This window comes from Diadema antillarum, unplaced genomic scaffold (assembly GCF_040938485.1).
Source record: "Diadema antillarum isolate AM-2024a unplaced genomic scaffold, OU_Dant_1.0 seq00000819_RagTag, whole genome shotgun sequence".
NCBI lineage: Eukaryota > Metazoa > Echinodermata > Echinoidea > Diadematoida > Diadematidae > Diadema > Diadema antillarum.
Window position 1 is genome coordinate 901,644 of NW_027271696.1, and position 21,697 is coordinate 923,340.

The 21,697-nt window shown below is 40.7% G+C and overlaps 1 protein-coding gene across 1 annotated transcript in view; it reads right to left on the reverse strand.

Moving 5' to 3' along the window:
* Nucleotides 1-21,697, reverse strand: part of LOC139739779 (G protein-coupled receptor kinase 5-like) — a 137,727-nt gene that overhangs the window by 16,799 nt on the left and 99,231 nt on the right. The window contains exons 6-8 of the mRNA XM_071650374.1: nt 18,595-18,687; nt 13,884-13,947; nt 12,782-12,922 (exon numbers count right to left, since the gene is read on the reverse strand). Coding sequence (XP_071506475.1) covers nt 12,782-12,922; nt 13,884-13,947; nt 18,595-18,687 — 298 coding nt within the window. The remainder of the gene's footprint in view (nt 1-12,781; nt 12,923-13,883; nt 13,948-18,594; nt 18,688-21,697) is intronic.

Here is a 21,697-nt window from a genome sequence, read left to right on the forward strand (position 1 = left end):
CCACTGATTAAAGTTTCCTGTTTCCACAGAACACTGCCATCTTTAGGAATTATTTGAAATAAACAAACACTTGCTGTGCTACATGCAATTGTTACAGTGCGATATTCTCTTTTCGATGCATCTATGTATCATTAGACAATAGAATCATTTGATTTTGATAATGCAGTTGAAAATGGAACAATCATTTCAAATTTAACAGAAAATTTACCATTATTATCATCATCATTATCATCATCATCATCACCATCACCACCACCACCATCATCATCATCACCATCACCATCACCATCATCATCACCATCACCACCACCACCACCATCATCATCATCATCATCACCATCACCATCATCATCATCATCATCATCATCATTATCATTATCATTACATTTATACTAGACAATATTCTCTATCTATTTCACTGAAAAGGATAATCACGGAAATTTGGCTAACTCTCAGATCAGGTCCTTGAATACATACAAATGCATACATGCAGAGCGTGCACATTTCAACGCGAGCATTACAACCACAACCCATACAGACAAAAACTGAAGAGAATAGCTGCTGGCTGCCATTATACAGTGATCACACGACAGACAGAAGGAGTGAGAAAAAAAATATGATAATGACATCTCAGAAGTGAATTTAATTTCTACACAAAGCTTCACAACGACAATGGAAAAGAGAAAGAGAGAGAGTGTGCCTCGCCGAGGAATTCTTATTCTTTTGTCTCAAGCTTGCGAGATTAAAGAGTGCGGTAGGCAAGCTCTCGGGCACGTACATGCGTGCAGGGGATGAGGGGAAGGGGGGAAAGAGGGGCACAATTAGAAGTCGTGGCTCCAAGAGAACAGTCAAAAAGGGAGAGAGAGGGGGTACGTGTAGATGAGAGTTTGTCACGCCTCCTTTGGAGCAGCAGGAGCCCTCGTTTTCGGCTGCATTTGTCGTAGCGGAGGGAGGGGGAGGGGGGGGGGAGCCTAGCTCAGAAATTGGCTCGTAATAGCTTCAAGCGACCGCTTATCAAGTCAACAGATCACAACACTTGTCGCCTTGGTTGTAATAGAATGCCTTCATAAAGAGACGGAGAGGGAGAGAGAGAGAGAGAGAATTAGATATTTTTATCACTCCGCTGACTGGTAGCTGCCTTGGGCGTTGAAGGGTTCTACCATAAAGGAGAGATTCAAGGTAAACTTTACTTTTCTTCGATCATCCGAAACAAGTCAAGCAGTTTTAGATCATAGATTTGAAAGTGCTTTTCTCATGCTAACTGGCATTGAGGAGGAGTGAGATCTGTGTCAAACTGAGAGACTTTGGGAATAGAAGGGAAGATATACCGGATGCCATGAATAGGGTCAGAAGAAATTTTAGATCAGTAAAATGAATACAATATCTCTCCCTCCCCCCCCCCCCTCCCCATCTCTTTCTTTAATAGGTATATTCTGTCTCTTTTTCTCTATGAAGGAGGCACTCCCATGGACAAAATGGAGTTATGAATATAAAGAGATTTGAACAATTTTTCAACATCACCCAACCTAATACACCTGGATCATCAAATTCCCCCCTTTCTGGGTCAGTGGGTCTCACAGCACACGCTGGTGTCACTCCAAGCACTCAAATCCCCCACCATTCCATCGCACCCATCATTTCTCTCTCAACCTTGACTTTTCCGCATCACGCAAAAAAGCATCGTGGATTGGACGCAATTCCGCATTCGGTCTTCTACTCTTCTTTCGAGCATCTCGTAACTTTCGGGTCAGACATGATCAGATGTTCTTCTCGAAACTGCACAATATGTTTTCGTCGCGGCCACTCAAGTAATGAGAATGTAGTCTCACAGTTTCTTAAGGGAGTGACTGCTGTTTCATGAATGAAATAATGCCTCCGGCACCACTTCGTGGCGGAGGCATAAAAACAAGGCACTTGTGCAGCGACCTTGAATTTTTTTTTTTCATTTCATCTTATTGGCTGCGGCATCCTCAGATACACATCGCCACTTGCCGCATCGGTCCAACCTTATCAGTATGGCAGAGAGAAAGGGCTGCTTTGCCCCGGTTCCATGACCCCCCTCAAGCCAGCACATTCATCTATTCTGTTTGGGGACCATCGAGTGCTTCTTCCACATGGCACTCTCACTCTCCACTCAGAACCCCATTTACCATAGTTATGTTCACACGACATTCGTAACCTTAGAGATTCGCTCGAAGTTTTAAACTGTGATGATTAGCATGCAGTTTTACATAGCCTGTGCAGACGCACTCAAAAGGTAGCAAACTTAAAGATTAGTCCATGATTAGAACCACAAGATTTCTTAAGGTTTATGCTCCATCCACGAGCTGCGGGGGGGTTCCCACTCATAGTTAAAGGCGCATAGTCCCGGTAGTGTAGATGGTGCTGTTGATGATACTGCCGATCACCGTTTGCATTGATACGAAGATTGCCGAAGTTGAGCTGTCATCAAGAGTAAAGTGCATAGGTGTTGCTAAGTAACATTGCCTTCGTTGTCTTCTCTGCGCATCAAGCAGTCTGAAGTAATGCCAGAGTGTGTGAATATGTGCTTCTTATTATGACATCACAAAAGAAGTTTGCTAAAGCTGTCATCCCCCTTAGCCGAATCATGAGCCGAACTGTGATCGGACCACTGACTACAGTGGATCGGACTTCCTCAGACTCGGGGAAATGGGTCACAGCGTAAGCGCTAAAGAGGAGTCGATAGCGTAGGTCTCTATAGGAAACTTGCCCCGTGCGCCCGCGTACGCATTTGACTAAACCACCGGGACCATGTGCCTTTAAGCAGGGCTCGACACTAACGGTGGCCCGGGGCCACCAAAAATGCAAGTTGGGCCACCAAAATTTCAGAAATGAAGAATTTGGTGGCCTTATCGGGCCACCAAAAAAGGTCGGATGTTTGCCTTTGGGCTACCAAAAAAAAAAGTTAGTGTGGAGCTCTGCTTTAAGCATCAACAAATTTGAAAGTAAGCATGACCTTTCTGTGAACTCCATTCTCTGTCAGCTTTTGAGTCAACCTCCAGTGCATGTTGTACGATAATGTATCAATACCAGTCAGTTTTTAGTTTATTACTATCACTGCATGTATCTATTCCTTCCAGTCCTGTTGTTTAACCATATAGTGGGGCTCTCCTCGAAAGTTTAATCACAAAGATAAGTTGCCGTGTGGATGCACGACATACTTTAAAACTACACACTAATCATCAAAGTTTCAAACTTCAAAGATTTCACAAACTGAGTGAGTATTGTCTAACTATAGTCAAATTATGCCAGAGATATATGTACCTCATGACAACACAGTTCAATAAATCTGACTTTTAGATCTATGTAGGACTACACCCACAGATCTTATGCTATTGTTTTGAGTAAACTTTACTGCTGAGCTTTGCGTCTTGAAGACTGGTATTTTCCTTGACAGCATCGTAACTGCAAGAATCACACTATTAGGAGAAGAAATGTATGTTTGTGTGATGCTTATGTGTTTGTCTCCCTGTCTTTCCAAGATGTAACAAGAATGACTTAAGAATCAACTGCATTTTTTTCTTTTCATCAGCTTACCAACATCAAGTCAGAGTAGTTTTTTTTTTTTGTAACATAAACCAAATCTAATCTCAATCTCTCATGTAATGGACTTAGACCTTAACTATCAGGTGAGATAGAAACATAATGATGGATACTGTATACATGTATATACCTCCTTTTCATGAGAAGTTCATATCATATCAAAACTTTAAAAAAAAAAATGGGCATTCTTTTCAGGAAGAACAAGATTTTGCACTGTAGAATTTCAACTGAAAAGACTGAAAAACAGTCTGCAACAACTCAGCCCACAGACTAATAACCTCTTTTTTGGAGGAAAAAAAAGGCAGGAACATTGAATCTGAAATCTATAAAAATGTTGTGAGAAAAAATTCCCCACAAAGATACCTCCACGATCAAGAGTCGTGGTAATTTGACCAATCTTACAACTTTGTATTGTAGAATTTCGACTGAAAAAACCAGAAAACCACCTGCAAAGAGACAGCAAAAGACTAACAAGCTCCTATTTGGGGGGGGGGGGGGGGGGGGAGGGGGAAGGAAACAGCCAGCAAACATTGAATCTGAAATTTATAAAAAACGTCGCAAGAGGAAATGCCCTACAAAGATACCTCCACGATCAAGAGTCGTGGTAATTTGACCAATCTTACAATTCTATATCGTAGAATTTCGACTGAAAAACCAGAAAACCACCTGCAAAGAGACAGCAAAAGACTAACAAGCTCCTATTTGGGGGGGGGGGGGGGGGAAGGAAACAACCAGCAAACATTGAATCTGAAATTTATAAAAAACGTCGCAAGAGGAAATGCCCTACAAAGATACCTCCACGATCAAGAGTCGTGGTAATTTGACCAATTTCCCTGCTATCCCTGCACCTGGTTGGGTAAGGAAATTATGAAGCTAAAATAGCCGAAGATTTAAATACTTGTCATCATACCAGGATTGACTATGAAAGAATGAAAAAAAAAAGACATTGCTAAATTTAGCACAAGACAGCTGACATTAAACCCGATGATTACCATCTGAGTTTAACCTCACAGAACAGCTTTCTGAACGTCGTTCTTCCACTGAATGGGCAGATACTGTATATATACAGGAAGACTATTACCATACAATTGGAGCTGTTTTGAGGAGAAAATTCAGTATGAGTTTGAAAAGGAAGTTCCCAGGAGCAACAAACATTTCATGTGGAAAGAGAGGGAAAACGAGACATGTAATGATCTCACATCATGACTATTATTTTGAAATTGATATGACACTTCATCTGAAATGCACTCCCTGCACTAGTCCTGTATGTCACAAAATGCGCAGTAACATTTCAGGAAGTATGTTTACGGGCCATTGCTTTTCCTCGTTGACCTATCATTCTCAGAAATGTATTTCTTTTTTTCCCTCTCTCTCTCTTTGTTAACAACCCTTTTCCCATATGTGGTCATGATAGCTCAATATATCTGCATATATGTATTTGTTCATACTTACGTAGTTTTCATGCATTTTACTACTTTGTTGCTTTTATTTATAGAGAATGGAAATAATGTGAATGAAATAAGAGTTGAAACAGCATCCTTAACATGTATGAATTCATAATGACACAATGCTGTCGCTTTAATTTGTGCCCCAGCAATTATGTTCTCAACAATATTCCCTTAGAGGTAGATTCTCCCGCAACCGTTATCATGGTAAGTTTGCTCACTCTAGCAGAGCAGGATATGGCACCGATATCCCCGTGTGATCTGTCGCCTACACTGCCAGATTCCTCGAAAATGTTTTTTTTTTTTCCTGTAATCAACACTCTTTCCTATCATTTTCAGGAGACAAAGTGTCATTCTATTGGGGAGGTCAGGATTAGGAAGTTCTAAAAACTGCCAAACTTGGAAAATTGACGGTCATCATCGATCAGGGCTTCTGTGGGCTGCAAACATTATGATGTTGATTACTAGGAATACCTTGGATGTCTGTAGCTTGTCTTCCTGCCACACAGTTTGTCTAGTTTTTCATGTCTGTCTGTCTGTCTGTCTGTCTGTCTGTCAGTGTCATTAACCCCCTCCACCCCATCCCTACCCTAAATTTCTTCCGGTGAGCAACAATTTCCTACAGCATAGTGAAAGCGTGTAAGGCCTGCTAGCCCCCTTTTGCCAACCACAGCAGTTGAGGATTTATTTTTCCTCCCCCTGTCGCGCGGTGGCACGGACACACAAGGTTCTTCCTTACCTGTTTTTGAGCAGCAAACCACTTGATCTGCTCTCCTCAACTTTACTCACTCCCCCCCCCCCCCTCCCATTTTTTTTTTCTCTCTCTCTCTCTCTTTTGATACCTACCTACTGGGGTAACTTGTACATATCATATGTGATCAAGTAACAACAAAAACTGCAGGACTTTGGCATGAGGATACAGTCATCTGGAATGACTACTGTGAACGTCAATATTTTGGCGGGATTAATTTTTCGAGCTGAGCAGCTCAAAAACATATTTGCGGGTTCTTGAATTTGCGCTGTGCAATTGTTAACCCATTAAAATGTGCAGAGAAAATTGTGAAGATATTTCCACGGGTTTTAGAATTCACGCTAGCCAGAAGTAGAGCAAATAAAGCGAAAATTAATGTACCTCAAAAATTTCTGCATTTGCGGTATACCCTCTAACCAGCGATATAAAATGACACAAGTGCAGCCTTTCATTTACTCATACATCACCTTCGTCTAATCTGCATACAAACATGCGACAGAAAGCGAGTATTTTAAAGAAAACACAAGAGACTTGAAAATATCACAGCTTTCTGTATTTTGCAGCCAATGTTGATAAAACTGTCTTTCACTGTTCTATCTTATACATCTGTAACTTTTCTCTTTTTATCTCCACTTTAACCCTTTGAGGACAAGCTGATCTTGCAATTTACTCACATTTTCCGTACATGCCTGCCCGAGTATACTCAGGAATAGTCTTCAACGGATTAACAAGATCAACTTGCGTCAAATTTGGCCTTTAACAGCCAGCAGTCACACGTAAAAAGCAAACAAACACCTCTTGAGATGCGATCTTTGCTCAACCATGATACCATCTTGAGACAGCAACTGGGTCTACAGCTTTCTCGGCACGTTACTGACTGATCATTAACAGGTATCTGATACTTGTCACCTAGTTGCTGTCTAAATGTCATCATATGATGCAGTCACATTTGCAGTGAAATACCACAGTATTTTGGGGCAGTAATTCATAATGCGAATGCAAATACACCACACGAAACACCACAGCATCATTTTAGGGTGGTATACTGCAATTCAAACTTCATACCAAATATGCACATGAGGTTCAAGTGTGAATCGTGTCCTGAAATACTGTACCAATGATCATGCAGCGGAGTATTTCTCAACCTAAAACACTGTCTTCTTCCCATAGGAGATACAATTTGTATTTTTTCACACAGGGTAGTTTTATGTAGCTGTACAGGTCTCGAAGAGGTGAACTTTTGGGCCAAAAAGTGGTATTTTGTGAGTGAGAACAGTACCAATTAAAAGCAAGTGAATCACTGTAGGATCTATTACTGTGGTATTTTGCCAATGGAAATGGTGCCAACAAATTACTGTGGTAATTAGTACAACAGTAATTCAAATGTGACAGTGCCTTTCAATTCCTCCTCTTTGATCTATCACAGTATTGCACTTGCAGAGCAATGCCTTGGCTTAGTGAACTACCCCCCCCCATCTTTTTTATTCATTTTTTTCCGAGTATCCTTCAGAAACTAGAAAAGCACCCGCGGAGTGCAGACCTCCGCCAAGCCAGCAACTCATTTCCATCCATACATATGCCTGCATCTGTATACGTCATCAGCTGCCAGCTGCGCGGCGCCTCATCTGAGCAGAGTACATGCTCTAGTGCATGTACAATCTGTATGTAAACCTCCAGTATGCGCAACTTGAACTCCCAAGTTCATTGACCTCGTATGCCAAAAGATTAAAAAATCCCACAAAAATCCATTAAAAAATTCCTGGATCACTACCAAAATTTAGCCATCTGTTCCTAGAATCATTGTCGACTTTTCCGTTAAGTTTCATCCAAATCCGTCCACGAGTTTTTGAGTTATTTTGCAAACAGACAAACCAATGCCAATAATCACTTAACCCCCTCCTTCCTTGGCAGAGGTAATACTGACACCTCATATGTGGAGCTAAGGAGTGGAAGGAATGGTATGTAATACTACATGTATTGACATCCACCATAATTAGACTAAACTGTAAAGGGATAAAAGAGTAATGATATAAAAACAATAGGCAGATGGCCACTGGATACAAGACTACTGATACAACATTTCTCTATCAGATGGTCAGCAGTGCCTGCAGAAAGCAAGTAGCCACTATAGAGAGGTTTGAATGTACAGATGTACCCCTATACTGTCACAACAGAACTAGAAAAAAAAGGATAGGATATAGACAGAGAGATATATTGATATATGAATTAATAGATAAATGGAGTAGGTGAGCGAATTAGTAATTGGCCGTGGGGGGGGGGGGGCATTTTAATGAATCATTTCGTCCAACAAATTTGTTGGACAAATTTGCTCTCAGTCAATCAGATGCAGGGATTTCAGTCAATCAGATGCAGGGATTTCAGTAGCTTATAAAAGTTTATCAGAAAAGTATGTGACAAAATGCTTCATGAAAATGCCCCCCCCCCCCCCCCCCCCCCCCCCGGAAATGAGAGACACATGTACACATACACACGCACGCACACATGCACAGAGAGGACATACACATGTATCACATACATTTATGAGTATGACAGCAGTATAATCTACCCTCGCTGCTACAGGTCTTTGAAAACACACATAATATCTGCATCCTTGGCGCTCCTTTCTCTCCCTTTTCCCCTCTTCCCTGCATCCCCCCTCCATCTCCCCCCCCCCCCCCCCTCTCTCTCTCTCTGTCTTTATCCAAGCCACTCTCCTAACAAGAGAGAACATTTGCAATGTGATGCACACGAAACTTGCCGAGCACAAGCAGTGAAATTTGTTTGTTGGGTTTGTTTCTTGTACTCGTCTGGCAAACACCACTTTTACGAGTACCGTAAATGTGTAGAAGTATTTCGGAAACTTCTTCCAAGATCTGAACCTGATACCCATAAGGTTAAGTGCCATAATGATCCGCCTGGGCCCCGCAGAGTGAAATATTTCCCATTATAGAGCCAAATATTTTCCACTTTAGTGCTACTTTATGGAGCAGCGTAGCTCTTAATGAATGCATTTATCCATTTAAAGTCGGCGTCTCACAAACAGGAGATTGCGCAAGAATACGAGGTACACGACTTGGATAATATCTGGCCTACACAATGATGGCTTTAATATAAATATAAATGTCATCCCGACATGAATTAGTTCATTCTATAACTTGGCTTGCGAGTGCTGTACCATACATTAGCGAGCTTACATTTGGTGATAGAGCAGTCATTTTCACACACACATTTGCCCAGGCCCTGCAGTAAGGTAATACGCGATACCTGACTTGAAGGAGTAAATTTGACCTGTGTGTGTGTGTAAGTTGTAAATGTGGATAAGGACAAAGGGACGGTGTTGATGGAAGAACAGCTACAACAAAGTAAAAACAACAACTACAACAAATAAACAAGGAAGGAGGGAGCTGGACTAGAAAAGCACAAGAAGGCGGGGACCTCACTTGATTTTAAAGCAGATCAATAACTGATGAATACTGCAGGAATTCTTCAAGTGCTTAGGTGTCAGTTTCATACATTTAGGTGGTTCATTGTCAATTTTTTATATGATGTATAAAGATCATACTCTCTCTCTGTCCTCTCCATCTCTCTCTCTCTCTCCATCTCTCTCTCTCTCTTTGTTCTCTGTCTCTATCAAACATACATACACACACACACATACACATCCAAGGTTACGTGACATTGGATCTATTCATAGGTAATACATTACTTGGTTCACATATGCCAAACAGGGCACTAATACATGTATACAGATGTTAATTTTTTACAGGTGTAATACAATACTTCACATACTGCAGGAGTTATATTTCCCCCAAGGGATTACACTTTCCCAAAGCATGCAATGCTGAGGTAAAATATTGTCTCAAGGAAAAAATGTAACTCTCAAGGAAGTGTCAAGTGCCATATTTGAACAACAGATAAGGCAATATTTGTTATATCATATGGTTTACATAAATACACATCATATCATTCTAGCCCGATCAGCACCCAGTCAAATTCTGGAATGATATAACATCACTGCAGGCAATACAACGATGTTGATTCTCAATGTATTAGTCACATGACTGCATTATGACCAATCACCGTCCAGTATTTATGTAGATCATTTAATATTACTCAATATTTTACAAGTGCAATATTTTTATATGTCTGCTCTTTAATCATATGACTATACCTCACTCTTACACTCTTTTCTCCCCCTCTTTCCCTATTCTCTCCTTCCTTTTCTTCTCTCTCTCCCTCCCTCCCTCCCTCCCTCACTTCCTATCCTGTCCCTCTCTTGCTCCATTGAGAATAACTTTATTTCACAGGACTACTGGCAGGCTATTCCATTTAGTGTAGGGTTAAGTGATGTCATATCACTGCCAGTTTAAGCAACAGTGGTTTTCCACATCAGTGACGCCTGTCCAAGTGTCTGTATTTGGTCTTCCTCTGAAATATTGTGACGGGGGGGGGGGGGGGGGGTGGGGGGATTGATTCTTGGCAAATATCTGTATTCCAGTAAGTGAAAGCCCCTGTATGTGGGTTGTTGTTTTGTTAAGAAGGGGTTCTACTTTTGGCAAAACAGCTAACAGGTTTATTAGGAAGGACACATCTATAATCAAAGTGCAGCGTTAACTAAGGGGAAAAAATACTTTGCAACTAGTGTGGCTATAAAACAAGAAAAAAAACCACAAAAACACAAAATAAAACTTCTCAGAAACACATACATTAATTTTGCCTGATATATCTGGGTAGCGTTTCCTTGTCTTTTCCTGCGAGATAATATCAGAGGAAACGTACACACTGGATAACCATGTGTGGTGTAACTGTCCTACGCACGTCATGAGGTTCAAGAATCTTCAGAAATTCCACGAAAAACTCATTCAAAGCTCCGTGCAACTGAACATACTACACATCCATCATTTGGTCCCATTAGTAAACCGCAGCCTCATACAGGCAGAGATTAATATGGACGAAAGGTTCATTGGTGCTGTCAAAAATGAGTTGTCTCCACTGTGCAACTTCAAACATCTATTTGATTTCCATCATGACAAACAGGGAGGAGGATAATATGTCTGTGTCTCAGAAAAAAACAACAACCCAAATATATCCTTTTTCCTAAATTCACATTACAATTTTAGTACTGTGCAAAGGATTTCACACAAACAACAGCTCCTGATGTTGTAAAAGCCCCTCCGCTTCTTGCTGAAATTGTAAGACGCAACTGGGAAGTAGCAACCTGTCATTGACGTCGCTCCGTCTCAAAATTGATGAAAGAGAGTCAGACAGCGTGGGCAGATCCTAGCTGCAAGTTCAGTGACCAATTTTCGCACTGATCGCATTTCTTCAAATCAGTTCTACCAGTTCTATTATCTTGTATAAAGCATCATGCGATACATTGTCGTGTAAATATCACCGTCCAACTGTGCAAATATCCACAAATGATATTGCCTTTCTTGTAACTGTTGGATATTGCTTCAGATTGCACTCACGCTGTGAAGGCAAAATACAGTATAAGTTCACTGGATCACGCAGATACAAGGTCACACAGGTAGGATAGACAAACTTATGGCTTTCACACACAAATACACAACCACACATACACAAACACACACATGCACACAAATTGCATTATTGCAAAGTTTGTGTAGGTGAGAATTAGAGGCGCTGGGAAATCAAAGGTAGCGGCCCTGGTACCTAACAAGCAATTCTTACTTAACCTATTTAGAATTCACAATAAGCATCCCGTAATAATTCACAAGAAATTTGATCAGCCTAAAGGGTCACAGCATCACATTAGAGTGTAACAAGCCAAAAAAATGCCCAACGAATTCGAAAATTTGACGATAAGCTTACAGCCACTGCTGATACTGGAATAGTTTGAGACATGCCTGACGTTCTTTGTGTTCATTAGCTATTGTAGGAATTTGTAGAGATATGCTGGAGCCGATTTTTCAAATTTGTTTGGCATTCGTTGGCTTGATACACTCTAATGTGATGGGGGCTACACTCCACCATAAAAACCTTATTTTCTCACAACCTTTTTTTTTTCCTTCAAATTTCGCAGGTCAATTGATACTCGCGAAAAGAACAACATCCCGAGACATCGCCCCTGGTATCATGAAATTGCGTCGTAGTAAATCATCTCTACGGAGGGGAAATCGGAGAATATGCTCGCTGTGAAACTAGAAATTTTCATGTGCATTTAAATTTTGCAAATTTCGTGAGAGCTAAGACTTGCGAAATTAGCATGCACGTGCAAGTTCTTGTCTACACTATTTGCATTAAATGCCAGTGGCAAATTTGCGAAAATATCATGCTACACAAGAGGCTGTCAGCTCCAAATTGTTAAAATTCTAGCTTATAGCGCTGAAAAGGGATAATGCTGTACATACAGGGCTCACCAAAAATTAGACTCACTAAATATATGGTGTATATAGTACACGGAGTATGTCCTGAAGTGCCAGAAATATTCCTCAAATAATCCCCAGTAGCCATGTTGAACACATGGTATTAAAGTACATCAATGTAGTGCTGGATTTCATAGTCTTTAGTTTGACCAGAAACGTAAGACGGGAATGAAAAACAGCACTTTGACAGTGAAAATTTGATGGTTTAAATGACTTGAAACTGAGATATCGTTGAGATGAAGCTGCTGCTTCAGGGCCCAGATTCATTAAAGATGAGCACAATTACTGCAAAGTTGCAATAACAGCCCTTACAGCATCCAACCACTCACAGAGTGTAAATATTCACAAGTGATCGGTTATCTTCATGGCCGTCGTCATGGTAACCGCAATTATTGCAGTTGACAGTAATTGCAAACCTCTTATCAAACAGGTTCCAGATGGTCAAAGTCCATGTGCTCAGGTAAGAGCATGATATCCATGCATGAAATTGCATGACTTTCCCATTTATGGACATCACACACAGTAATCCATGTGTGCAGAGTTCATGCATGTTTCTGCTACCAACATCAAATGCGAATGAGTGGGACTAAGGGGGAAAGGGTGGTTGAGTGTGAACGAGGAAAGGAACTTACTACAAATCTGCTGTTCACTTTCTGAAGGAGCATCTTCTCGTTCAGCGCCATCGTCTCTCCTTTCCTCTTCTTTATCCTCTTCTTCTCCAGCTTCTTGCAGGCGTACATCTTTCCCGTCGATCGCACTTGGCACGCACACACCTGAGGGAAGAGAAAAGCCTATTGGTCAGGCATGGGCCAGGCAAGCAATGTCCTTGAATATGTGTATTTTCTTTTTCTTCACAAACAGAAGAAAACTGACCAGAAATATAAATTATTAAGATGAAGATGATTATTAGATAATAACTAATTCTTTCTAATTATTAGATAACTAATTCTTTTTCTTCATTCTGGTTTGTAACCCTTCAGGGTTTAGTGATTCTGAGCCACATCCTCTCTGGCTGATTTCTTGAAATCGCAAGACTCCTATCGGATCTTTCATCATCTCTTACTATCTGCAAAGTCTTTCCCCCCTCAAACCCTCCTAATAAAGGTTGGGGCTGAACTTTTTTTAGGACCACTTTGGATTTGGATATCTCAGCCATTTCACAACCCAATTTTCATCAAATAAACTTTAAATTCCTCTAAGAATTGCATGCTCTTTCATATTTCATACGTGATTTCTCATAACCAAAAAAAAGGTAAAAACTGAAGCCCAGTTCCAACCAAAATTAAATCAGCCTTTTAGGAACTATTTTCCAGAAATTTTCACCATTCTTTTCATTCTATTTTACTCTATCAAATAAGCCAGAAACTGCTCTCTTTAAATTTTGTAAATGTTGATCCTAAAGTATGAAATCTCATGTTTTATTTTGTGGGTTTTTGTTGTTGTTGTTGTTGTTGTTATCATGTGCCATACGACAGATCCTTTGACTTGCAGTCTGTATAAAAATTTGCTATGTGAGTTTTTGTGTGCAGTGAATATGCACAACGAAGCGGTGATAACCCGGCATAGTTCACACTGATGGCAGGACAGTCTTTGATGCATTACGATATATTAATGGAATGCAGACCGGGGAAAGAATAGAATCTTGCGAGTTTAAATCTCGTGGTACTTGTAATTTGAGAGAGAGCGACTGGCTCCGCTACGCAACATTTCGTGACAAACAAAGTGAACACTTACCTCACCGAAACCCCCTTTGCCCAACACTCTGTATTGCCTGAATGTATTTTTGGTGACTGGTTGCCTGCAGAAAAGAAAAATGAGTTTTATGAAAAGAATTGAGAGTGATGTCAAAATTCCTATCTGTGTAAAAATACTTTTTTTTTCAAACTTGTGAAGGTATTCTCCTTGCTGGATCTTATTCTTTCATTCATATCAACTTGACAACACATTAGATTTTCATGGTTAAGTCAGCAAAGAATGTTACCCCCCAAAAAAGGGAAGTACTTCCAAAGTGAGTCTGAACAGAGACTACGCTGCAAATTATGAGAATAGAAAGTTGATGCAGTGGCAGCCAAGCGAGAGGGCCAAATGCATTATGCCGGATTGGTAGAGGGAGGCGCGAATCGGCAACCACTTCAGCACGCATCATTAGCTTGATGTCCCCCGAAACCAGTGCATGGCATTGGACTATCATTCTCCCCCCCCCCCCCACCCCTCCATAGCCCCAACACCCCATCAGCCTCCATCCCCAGTACAGCACTTTCTCCCGCCGCACACAACTCGTCTGACCACATTTTCCCCGGTTACTGCACGTCACTGCTCCCTTGAGATCTGTTCTCTGGTGTGAATGGTGGCACGCATGCACGCACAGGAGTAAAGGAAAGGACAGTCAAAGCAGCGGGTGGGGGGGGGGGGGGAGAAAAAAAAAATCATTTCAGTAGGATTGTAGAGAGGAAGACGCTGGTAAACATGGAAGCTACGAGGATTGGTTTTCACCCTCTGGTATCGGAGCCATCCCCAAGAGAATCTGGCACGAACTCTCACTTTCTCTCCACACCCCCCCTTTCCTCTCCCCCCCCCCCCCCAAGTCCACATTCCCTTTCCTGCCATGATGCTTATGCACAAATGTACTTTCGGGGCCATGCATCGTTTCTGCATCCATGAATGGTTTGTCAAAACGTATAAGGGCACCATCCCCTCCCACCTCCCCATTTCACCCCGGAAGGAATGACAAGGTGGTCCTCGTGGGATGGGGGAGCATCTCCATGACGATCACATCCTATTATGTGCATCACTTCAGGGGAGACAAAAAATTATCATCTCACTGTCCAACCATACCTAAGGCAGGAAATGTCAGTCAGCTGACGAACCACCTCCATGCATTTCCAATTATAACTCTCACATGTAGGAAAATACAACTACTTTCAGAAACAATTGAAAGTAGTTGGATGATTTTAGTGCCATTATCAAAGTCCCTCCCCAATTTTACGACCACTCTTCTATCACATCTCTAGTTTTATCAGGACAACTAACAACAACTTAAAAAATAATAAAATAGGCAGTCTTAGTTTTTTATACGAGGTACATGAGAGTTTGCACGAGAAGACACTACCCAATTAATTAAACAAAACTGATCAAATATTTATACAAGCTATATATCAAATGACATGTACCTATCTAATTTTACGATCAAGAACGTCTATCAATCACAGTGGTTCAGTCCGAACGGGATGTAAAAAAAAAAAAATTCAAATGTCTCCATGTAATTGACATAATAAATGAGTGTCCTGCTTATGAAGACACATTGGTTACGGGTGAAATGTTCATTCATGTTTTAATAGCCTGAATGGTACGTGCTGGGCATACAGATTAATCCTACTATTAACAACTGATCTGTTCTTGGGAAGTTCAGAGCTGATGGTGATAAAATATATCAAAGCAACAATAATCGAGGTAGGAGACAGGAAGATACATGTACCTGCAAAAAAAAAAAAAAAATCATAAATCATAGCCACCAGTATATGTGTGTAAATAGCCTACTAATTGATGTTTCTGCAGTCTCTTGACAACATCAAACTAATCATACTGGGTTGTTCTATATGACACTGGAAGTTACATAACAGAATAATAGTCGTCGAGAAAGTATGACACAGCAATTTTAAACAAGCCTCTTCTTTTTTTTTTCTTTTAAAAAATAAAACACTGCAAACAAACACATTGTAGAACAATACTGTGGAGATACTCGTGGAGGTCACCCGGACACGCCTGACACAATTTCCCTAGAATCAGAAGCGAAAATCGTGTCATTTGTATAATAGATGTCTACAACCTTGCGCAAGACACATTATGATATTTGCTGCAGTGTGCATACATAGATGATAATCAAGACTTTGACGTACTTCGTATGGAAACACAGCAAACATGGCTACAGATATCGCCACAGAGGAGGTAATTGTCGCCCCTCTAGTCTCTGATGACTGCTCTTAGCCCATGTTAACTATAATCAGCCCAAAGAAACAGAATAACTAAAATTATAATAATGATGATTATGATATAATCATAATAATCATAATCGCATTTATAATCACTACAATTTGCTGCCTTCTTGCAAGTCATATTGAAGCAAATGTCAACATTGTTTATCGAGAGCAGCATTATTACTTGTAACACTGCATTTTTGCATTTTGCAATATGACTGCTGATAAAGATATACATGGTGTATGGGAGGCAACCTACATGGCATCTGACATGGAAAGATTCTCCGTCAGAAGTGATTAATGACAAGACTTTGTCCTATTTCATATAAATAATCTTTTCCATCTTTCAAATATCTTATTATCTTTTATCTCACTTAGAACCTTCACAAGGCGGAATTCACACACACACACACAATCAAGAATAGCTACCACATGCCTTTTTTTGCTGTATTTTAGTCACAATATTCTTTGTACTTACAATGTAAGTATCTTACAGCACACTGAACGCAACCAATAAAAGAACTGCAATCATTTCCATGCTCTCCTTGTCTTTCAAAAAAAGAAATGTGTTTGTTTTGCCACTGGTTTCAGCACACATTTATAAATGCGAGACATCCTCCCTAGATGCTCAGGATTCCAGATGCGTAACAGTTTCATTTACATTAACCAAGTTGGTTGGTCAATCTTTTCTTTTTTCTTTTTTTTTTTCTTTTTAAACTTATATCATCTGCCTACTGACATCCCTAATTCTGGTTATGTACCATTTCTACAAAGATACGTACGAATGCAAGAAAACTAAGCTATGAAGACCCTCTGCCGAGATTTTCATATCCAGCATTTGCTAACAAAACCTGGTTACCATGGATGCCTGACCACACACACACACACACACACACACACACACACACACGGAACACACAAGCACACACACAGATACGAAAAACTCTGAAGCAGAATGAAGAAATACAATCTTCTTGCATATATTGGCATCTCTAATCCCTACGGCTATTCATCTCTCTCTCTCTCTACCTCTCTCTCTTTATTTTCTTTATCTCACTCCCTCACTGCTGATGCAGTCCCAATGGAGAATGAAGAGGAGAGGGGGAGAGAGGGAGAAAGCGATAGAGAGGAAGAGAGGGGTAAGGGGAAAAGAAGAAAAGTGGGGTAGGTTATCACTGTACCACTATCATCAAGGAATGCATACATCATCATAGAACCTGAGCGCGTTTGTCACATCTCCTTGTGAAGGACATTCATTCTCATACTGTGCCCGGGTTGTTGTTGTTTGGAGGGGGTGGGGTGGGGTTGGCATTCATTATGGCACAAATCATGTCTTCATCACAGGCTTTCTTCCTTCCCTCCCCACCCTCCCCCCCCCCCCTTGCTTTGACGGGAGGTGATGGCCCCCTTACAGTAGTGATCATCATCAATATGTGGCTCTTTACTCGGCGCAGTTAAAACGTAATCAGGCAGAACCTCACAAGATCAAACCTCTTGCCAGAGGATAGAGTGTTTGAGGAGGGGGGTGGGTGGGGGTGAGAACCATTCAAATGTTCTGAAGGCGTTGGCACACATCCATGGCTCTTTGCGTGGACCCGCATCAGGGCAATTACCCCCGAGGACATTGCCCCCCCCCCCCCCCCCCCACTGGCTAAATACTGGTTAGTGAGGTTAGTGATAAGGTTGGAGTAAAGATTAGGGTAAGGATTAGGTTTAGGGTTAGGCTTAGGGTGAGAGTTTGGGTTAGGATTAGGTTTAGGATGAGGATTAGGGCTAGGGTCAGGAGAAGGGTTTGGGGTAATTGCCCTGGACCTGCATAGACGATCTGTATGGTTCATTCATATTTTGTGAAGGAATTCCACTGTCACGATTTAAAGACAACCAAAGAAAAACGCAGTAATACATCACTGCTTTGAAAGCCAAATTATTGGATACTCATCCGTAGAAAAACCAGAAAACAAGCTCACCAGGGAGAGCCTGATATTTTGTATTCTTGTATTTTGCTCGTTTTGTTTGTATATCTGTTATCACTTGTATTGTCTTGCAAATGCTGAATAAATAATTATAATAAAATAATGATAAAAGAAAAAAAAAAGGCATGACAGCAGTGTACTCGGCACAGCAACAACACACTTGGCTGTTCCATTAAAAAAAAAAATGAGCTTGTTATTTGTGAAATACGAGAGAAGGTATCTTTCAGGTATAGGATTATCTACTCTTGATGTGAACTCACCTTTAGCACAATGAACAAAATCTGAAAATAAGTGCTCTTAATTTTTCCATGACTCGGAAGTGATGAAGTTCACGATTAATAGCATTTCAAGCACAAATGACATATATTTCCTCCTTTCTTTTCCTCTCGCTCTCTAGGTCTGAAAGAACTAAATTGTGCTGAAAACTGGATTAGCACAGCCTGCGACAAGATGGGTGTTTCCACGGCAACTACTTTCTGGAGGAGAGTGTCATCTTACCTTTCTAACCACTTCCACTGTAAGAATCTTGAAAAATATATGCTCTCCTGATATTCGGTGAAAGGTTTGCCCTTTAGGTATTCTCTTACAACTCTGCACGGGAAGAGAGAAGGAGAGAGAGAGAGATTGTGAGAAAATTTGAGACAAATTTACAAGAAACTGGAGAACAGCTCACAAACAAGAAATTAAAAACATTTATCAATTCTTTCTTGCATAGCATGGACGATATTGATTTGTATTAGCACACGTCGACACCTTCTTGATGTCAAATGATGCGTTAATGTGTTTGGCTGTCATTGCGGAGCTCCTGCGCAAATGTCAACGGCCATTACGCTTCGCACTTTTTGTCGCGGACGGGGGGGGAGAGAGAACGTTGCTACTTTGTTGGTCAAAGGGCAGTTGAAAGAGGAAACCTGAGAATTGCTGAGAAGGAATGATGTGAAGACAGTGTTTGTCTTTTCTATTTTTCTTCACACGAATATTTTGTTGCACTTTAAAAAAAAAAAAAAATCTGTAAATGACATCAGCTAGAGTATAAAAAGTGTGCCCAGTGCTAGACGAGTGTGTACCCTGTTTTAAGACATTGAATTCAGCTGCCTATCTAAGTATGCTAGAGGCTGCAGGTCCTATCAGTTCAATGTCCTATGTGGTCCTTCTGCTGGAAGGAGCTCTTTCCTGCATTTGAATCTACCAGATCTTGCCTCACACTACACTCATCCACCCCAATGTCCATGTCACAATGTGATCATTTTGAAACATTTCTCCTGATCATCAATTAATTTTCTCTCCCCCTTCTCACGTTGACCCGAAGTCTCAATATTTTTCGCACACTTTTGTCAGGAGACTACACTTAAAGAGCTGTTGTGTTACATTGCAATTTCCACAGAAGCCAGCTGATTTCGTGAAAGCAGAGTGGCTGTCTCTATGGCAGTTGCTATTACCGTACTACATTTCTTCTTCATCGCATCTTTGATGCAACAGGGATTCAGCTACGTGTATTTCTCATTTCTATTAACAGCCTGTCACAAGATAAGAAAGAACACATCTAACTGCAGCCCTTTGTTGTAGTTAGTGCTTCCAAGTTTTGATGCTGACAGTTACAATGCCAACTCATTTTAAAAAATCAAACAAAAAGCTACTAATAAGAGTAACCTGTCATCGCAAAACTGTAATTATCATCCCTTCTTCAATTCTGAGTGTCTCTTGAAATGAGGCACTTGAATATTTGTTTCAGTCATTGCTTTGTAAGCAAGGCTCTAATCATGTCACTTCAGCAGCCATTGTCAAAAAACAAAGGATTATTCGCCACAGGTTCTCAATACACAACTAATCTAGTGTTCGGGAAAGTGACAGCATTATTCCTGAAACTACTACTCCTTCTCGGTTCAAGCTTAATTTACAAATCACAAACCTATCCTTCACCATCAATGGGAAACACCATTTCACTATACAGAACTCAAAGAATAGTTTCTTGAATAACCAGCAACAGACAGGAGTATGATTAACCCGACCCATCTAAAAAACACAACTGGGTCCAGAAGAGAATTTTGGCATCAAAGCGTCATTGGTCGTAGCGCATCTAGATAAGACTGGTAATCATATGCCACTGACAACACACTATAAATTCAACTTGTAACGCATCTGAGGTCTGTCCTGCACAGACTAATTCATGCTCGTCGCTTTAATACACGGGCACGCTGTGTAACACTGCACGTTAATTTGCATGTCGGCGCTTGGATTTCAGTAACCAAGCGTCCATTACCACACTTACTGGTAGGAAAAGATCTTTTCTTCTTTCCTTCCTTCCCTTCTTTCTCCTTCTCCGATCTCTGTCCGTCATGTGACCCATGTCGCAACGTGAGCTCTCCACACAAAATGATATGCCCAGAGCTTATGCCACAAAACATGCCCTCATAGCGTATTGGGTTCTCCTCTGCCTTCATTTAACTTACTTCAGTTAAGTTCCGAAATTGAATATAAAGCATCTGGGCAAGACTACTGTAACCCAATCTTACAGCAAAAATAAGAAATACGACAGAAAGAAATTTTAAAAAGATAATGGGGTCCAAGGAACTATGTCTTTTATGCATGACATAGGCATAAAATATTGAAATTCATCAATTCAGCATGCCAACTTTAATATTAGGTGTTGTTTTTCTTTTTTTTTTTTTATTTTGGAGGAGGGAAGAGTCGTTCATAAACAGTACATGAAGATTTATGACAGGCCTGCTTGGTCCATTAGAAAAAAAAACAAACACTTTCCATCATCCATTAAAGTCTCGGGTTTCAGTCCCAAAATAGCCCAAACATTGTATGTTGTGTTTATCATAAGCTGCCTCACTTCCTGTCCCATCAATAATTGTGCACAGTACAACGCATGAGCAAATCAGTATGTACGCGTGCGCTGCCCATGAAAGTCTGCCTTGAAAGGCAGTGCCACCCCACGTTCCAACTGGTTTTGATGAATGGAGTAAAGTTGGACTGAGGGAAAGGAAGATCGGACCAAAAATTCAATCGCATGCTTTTCCGCTGACATTGCCTATCTACACAGTGTCTCCTAAAGCTGGATCCAGAGTTATATATCATAGAAACCTGGCATAAGTCAACACAGATGGGAATGGAGAAAGTCTGTCAATTTTATGGAAATGTCAACTCAACGTGAGTGAGAGTCAGCAACACAATAACAAAAGCAGACTCAAAAAAAAAAAAAAAAATCAGAACTTTTCAATTGTTGCCAATTTACATGATTTATTGACTTACAACCCCTGTACCACAGGGTTTACAGTACAGGCATATGTACATCTGTACACAACTCTGAAAATTGTGTGATGGTGATTTATCAACATTTAGTCAACAAACGCCGGTTGCAATATTTGTATCATTCGCCACTGATTGGTCGATCAGTCAGAAGGTCGACTGATTGATCGGTTGATTGATTGGTTGATTGATTGATTGATCAATGAAATGAGAGTAACTGTTCTCTTGCAAATGGCTCAGGAGTTTTGACGATATTCCTTTGAGCAAATGACAGTAAATGACTATTAAATTACAATCTCGCTCAGCTGTAGTCAGAATGAATGAAAGCTTTAGTCTCTATTGACTA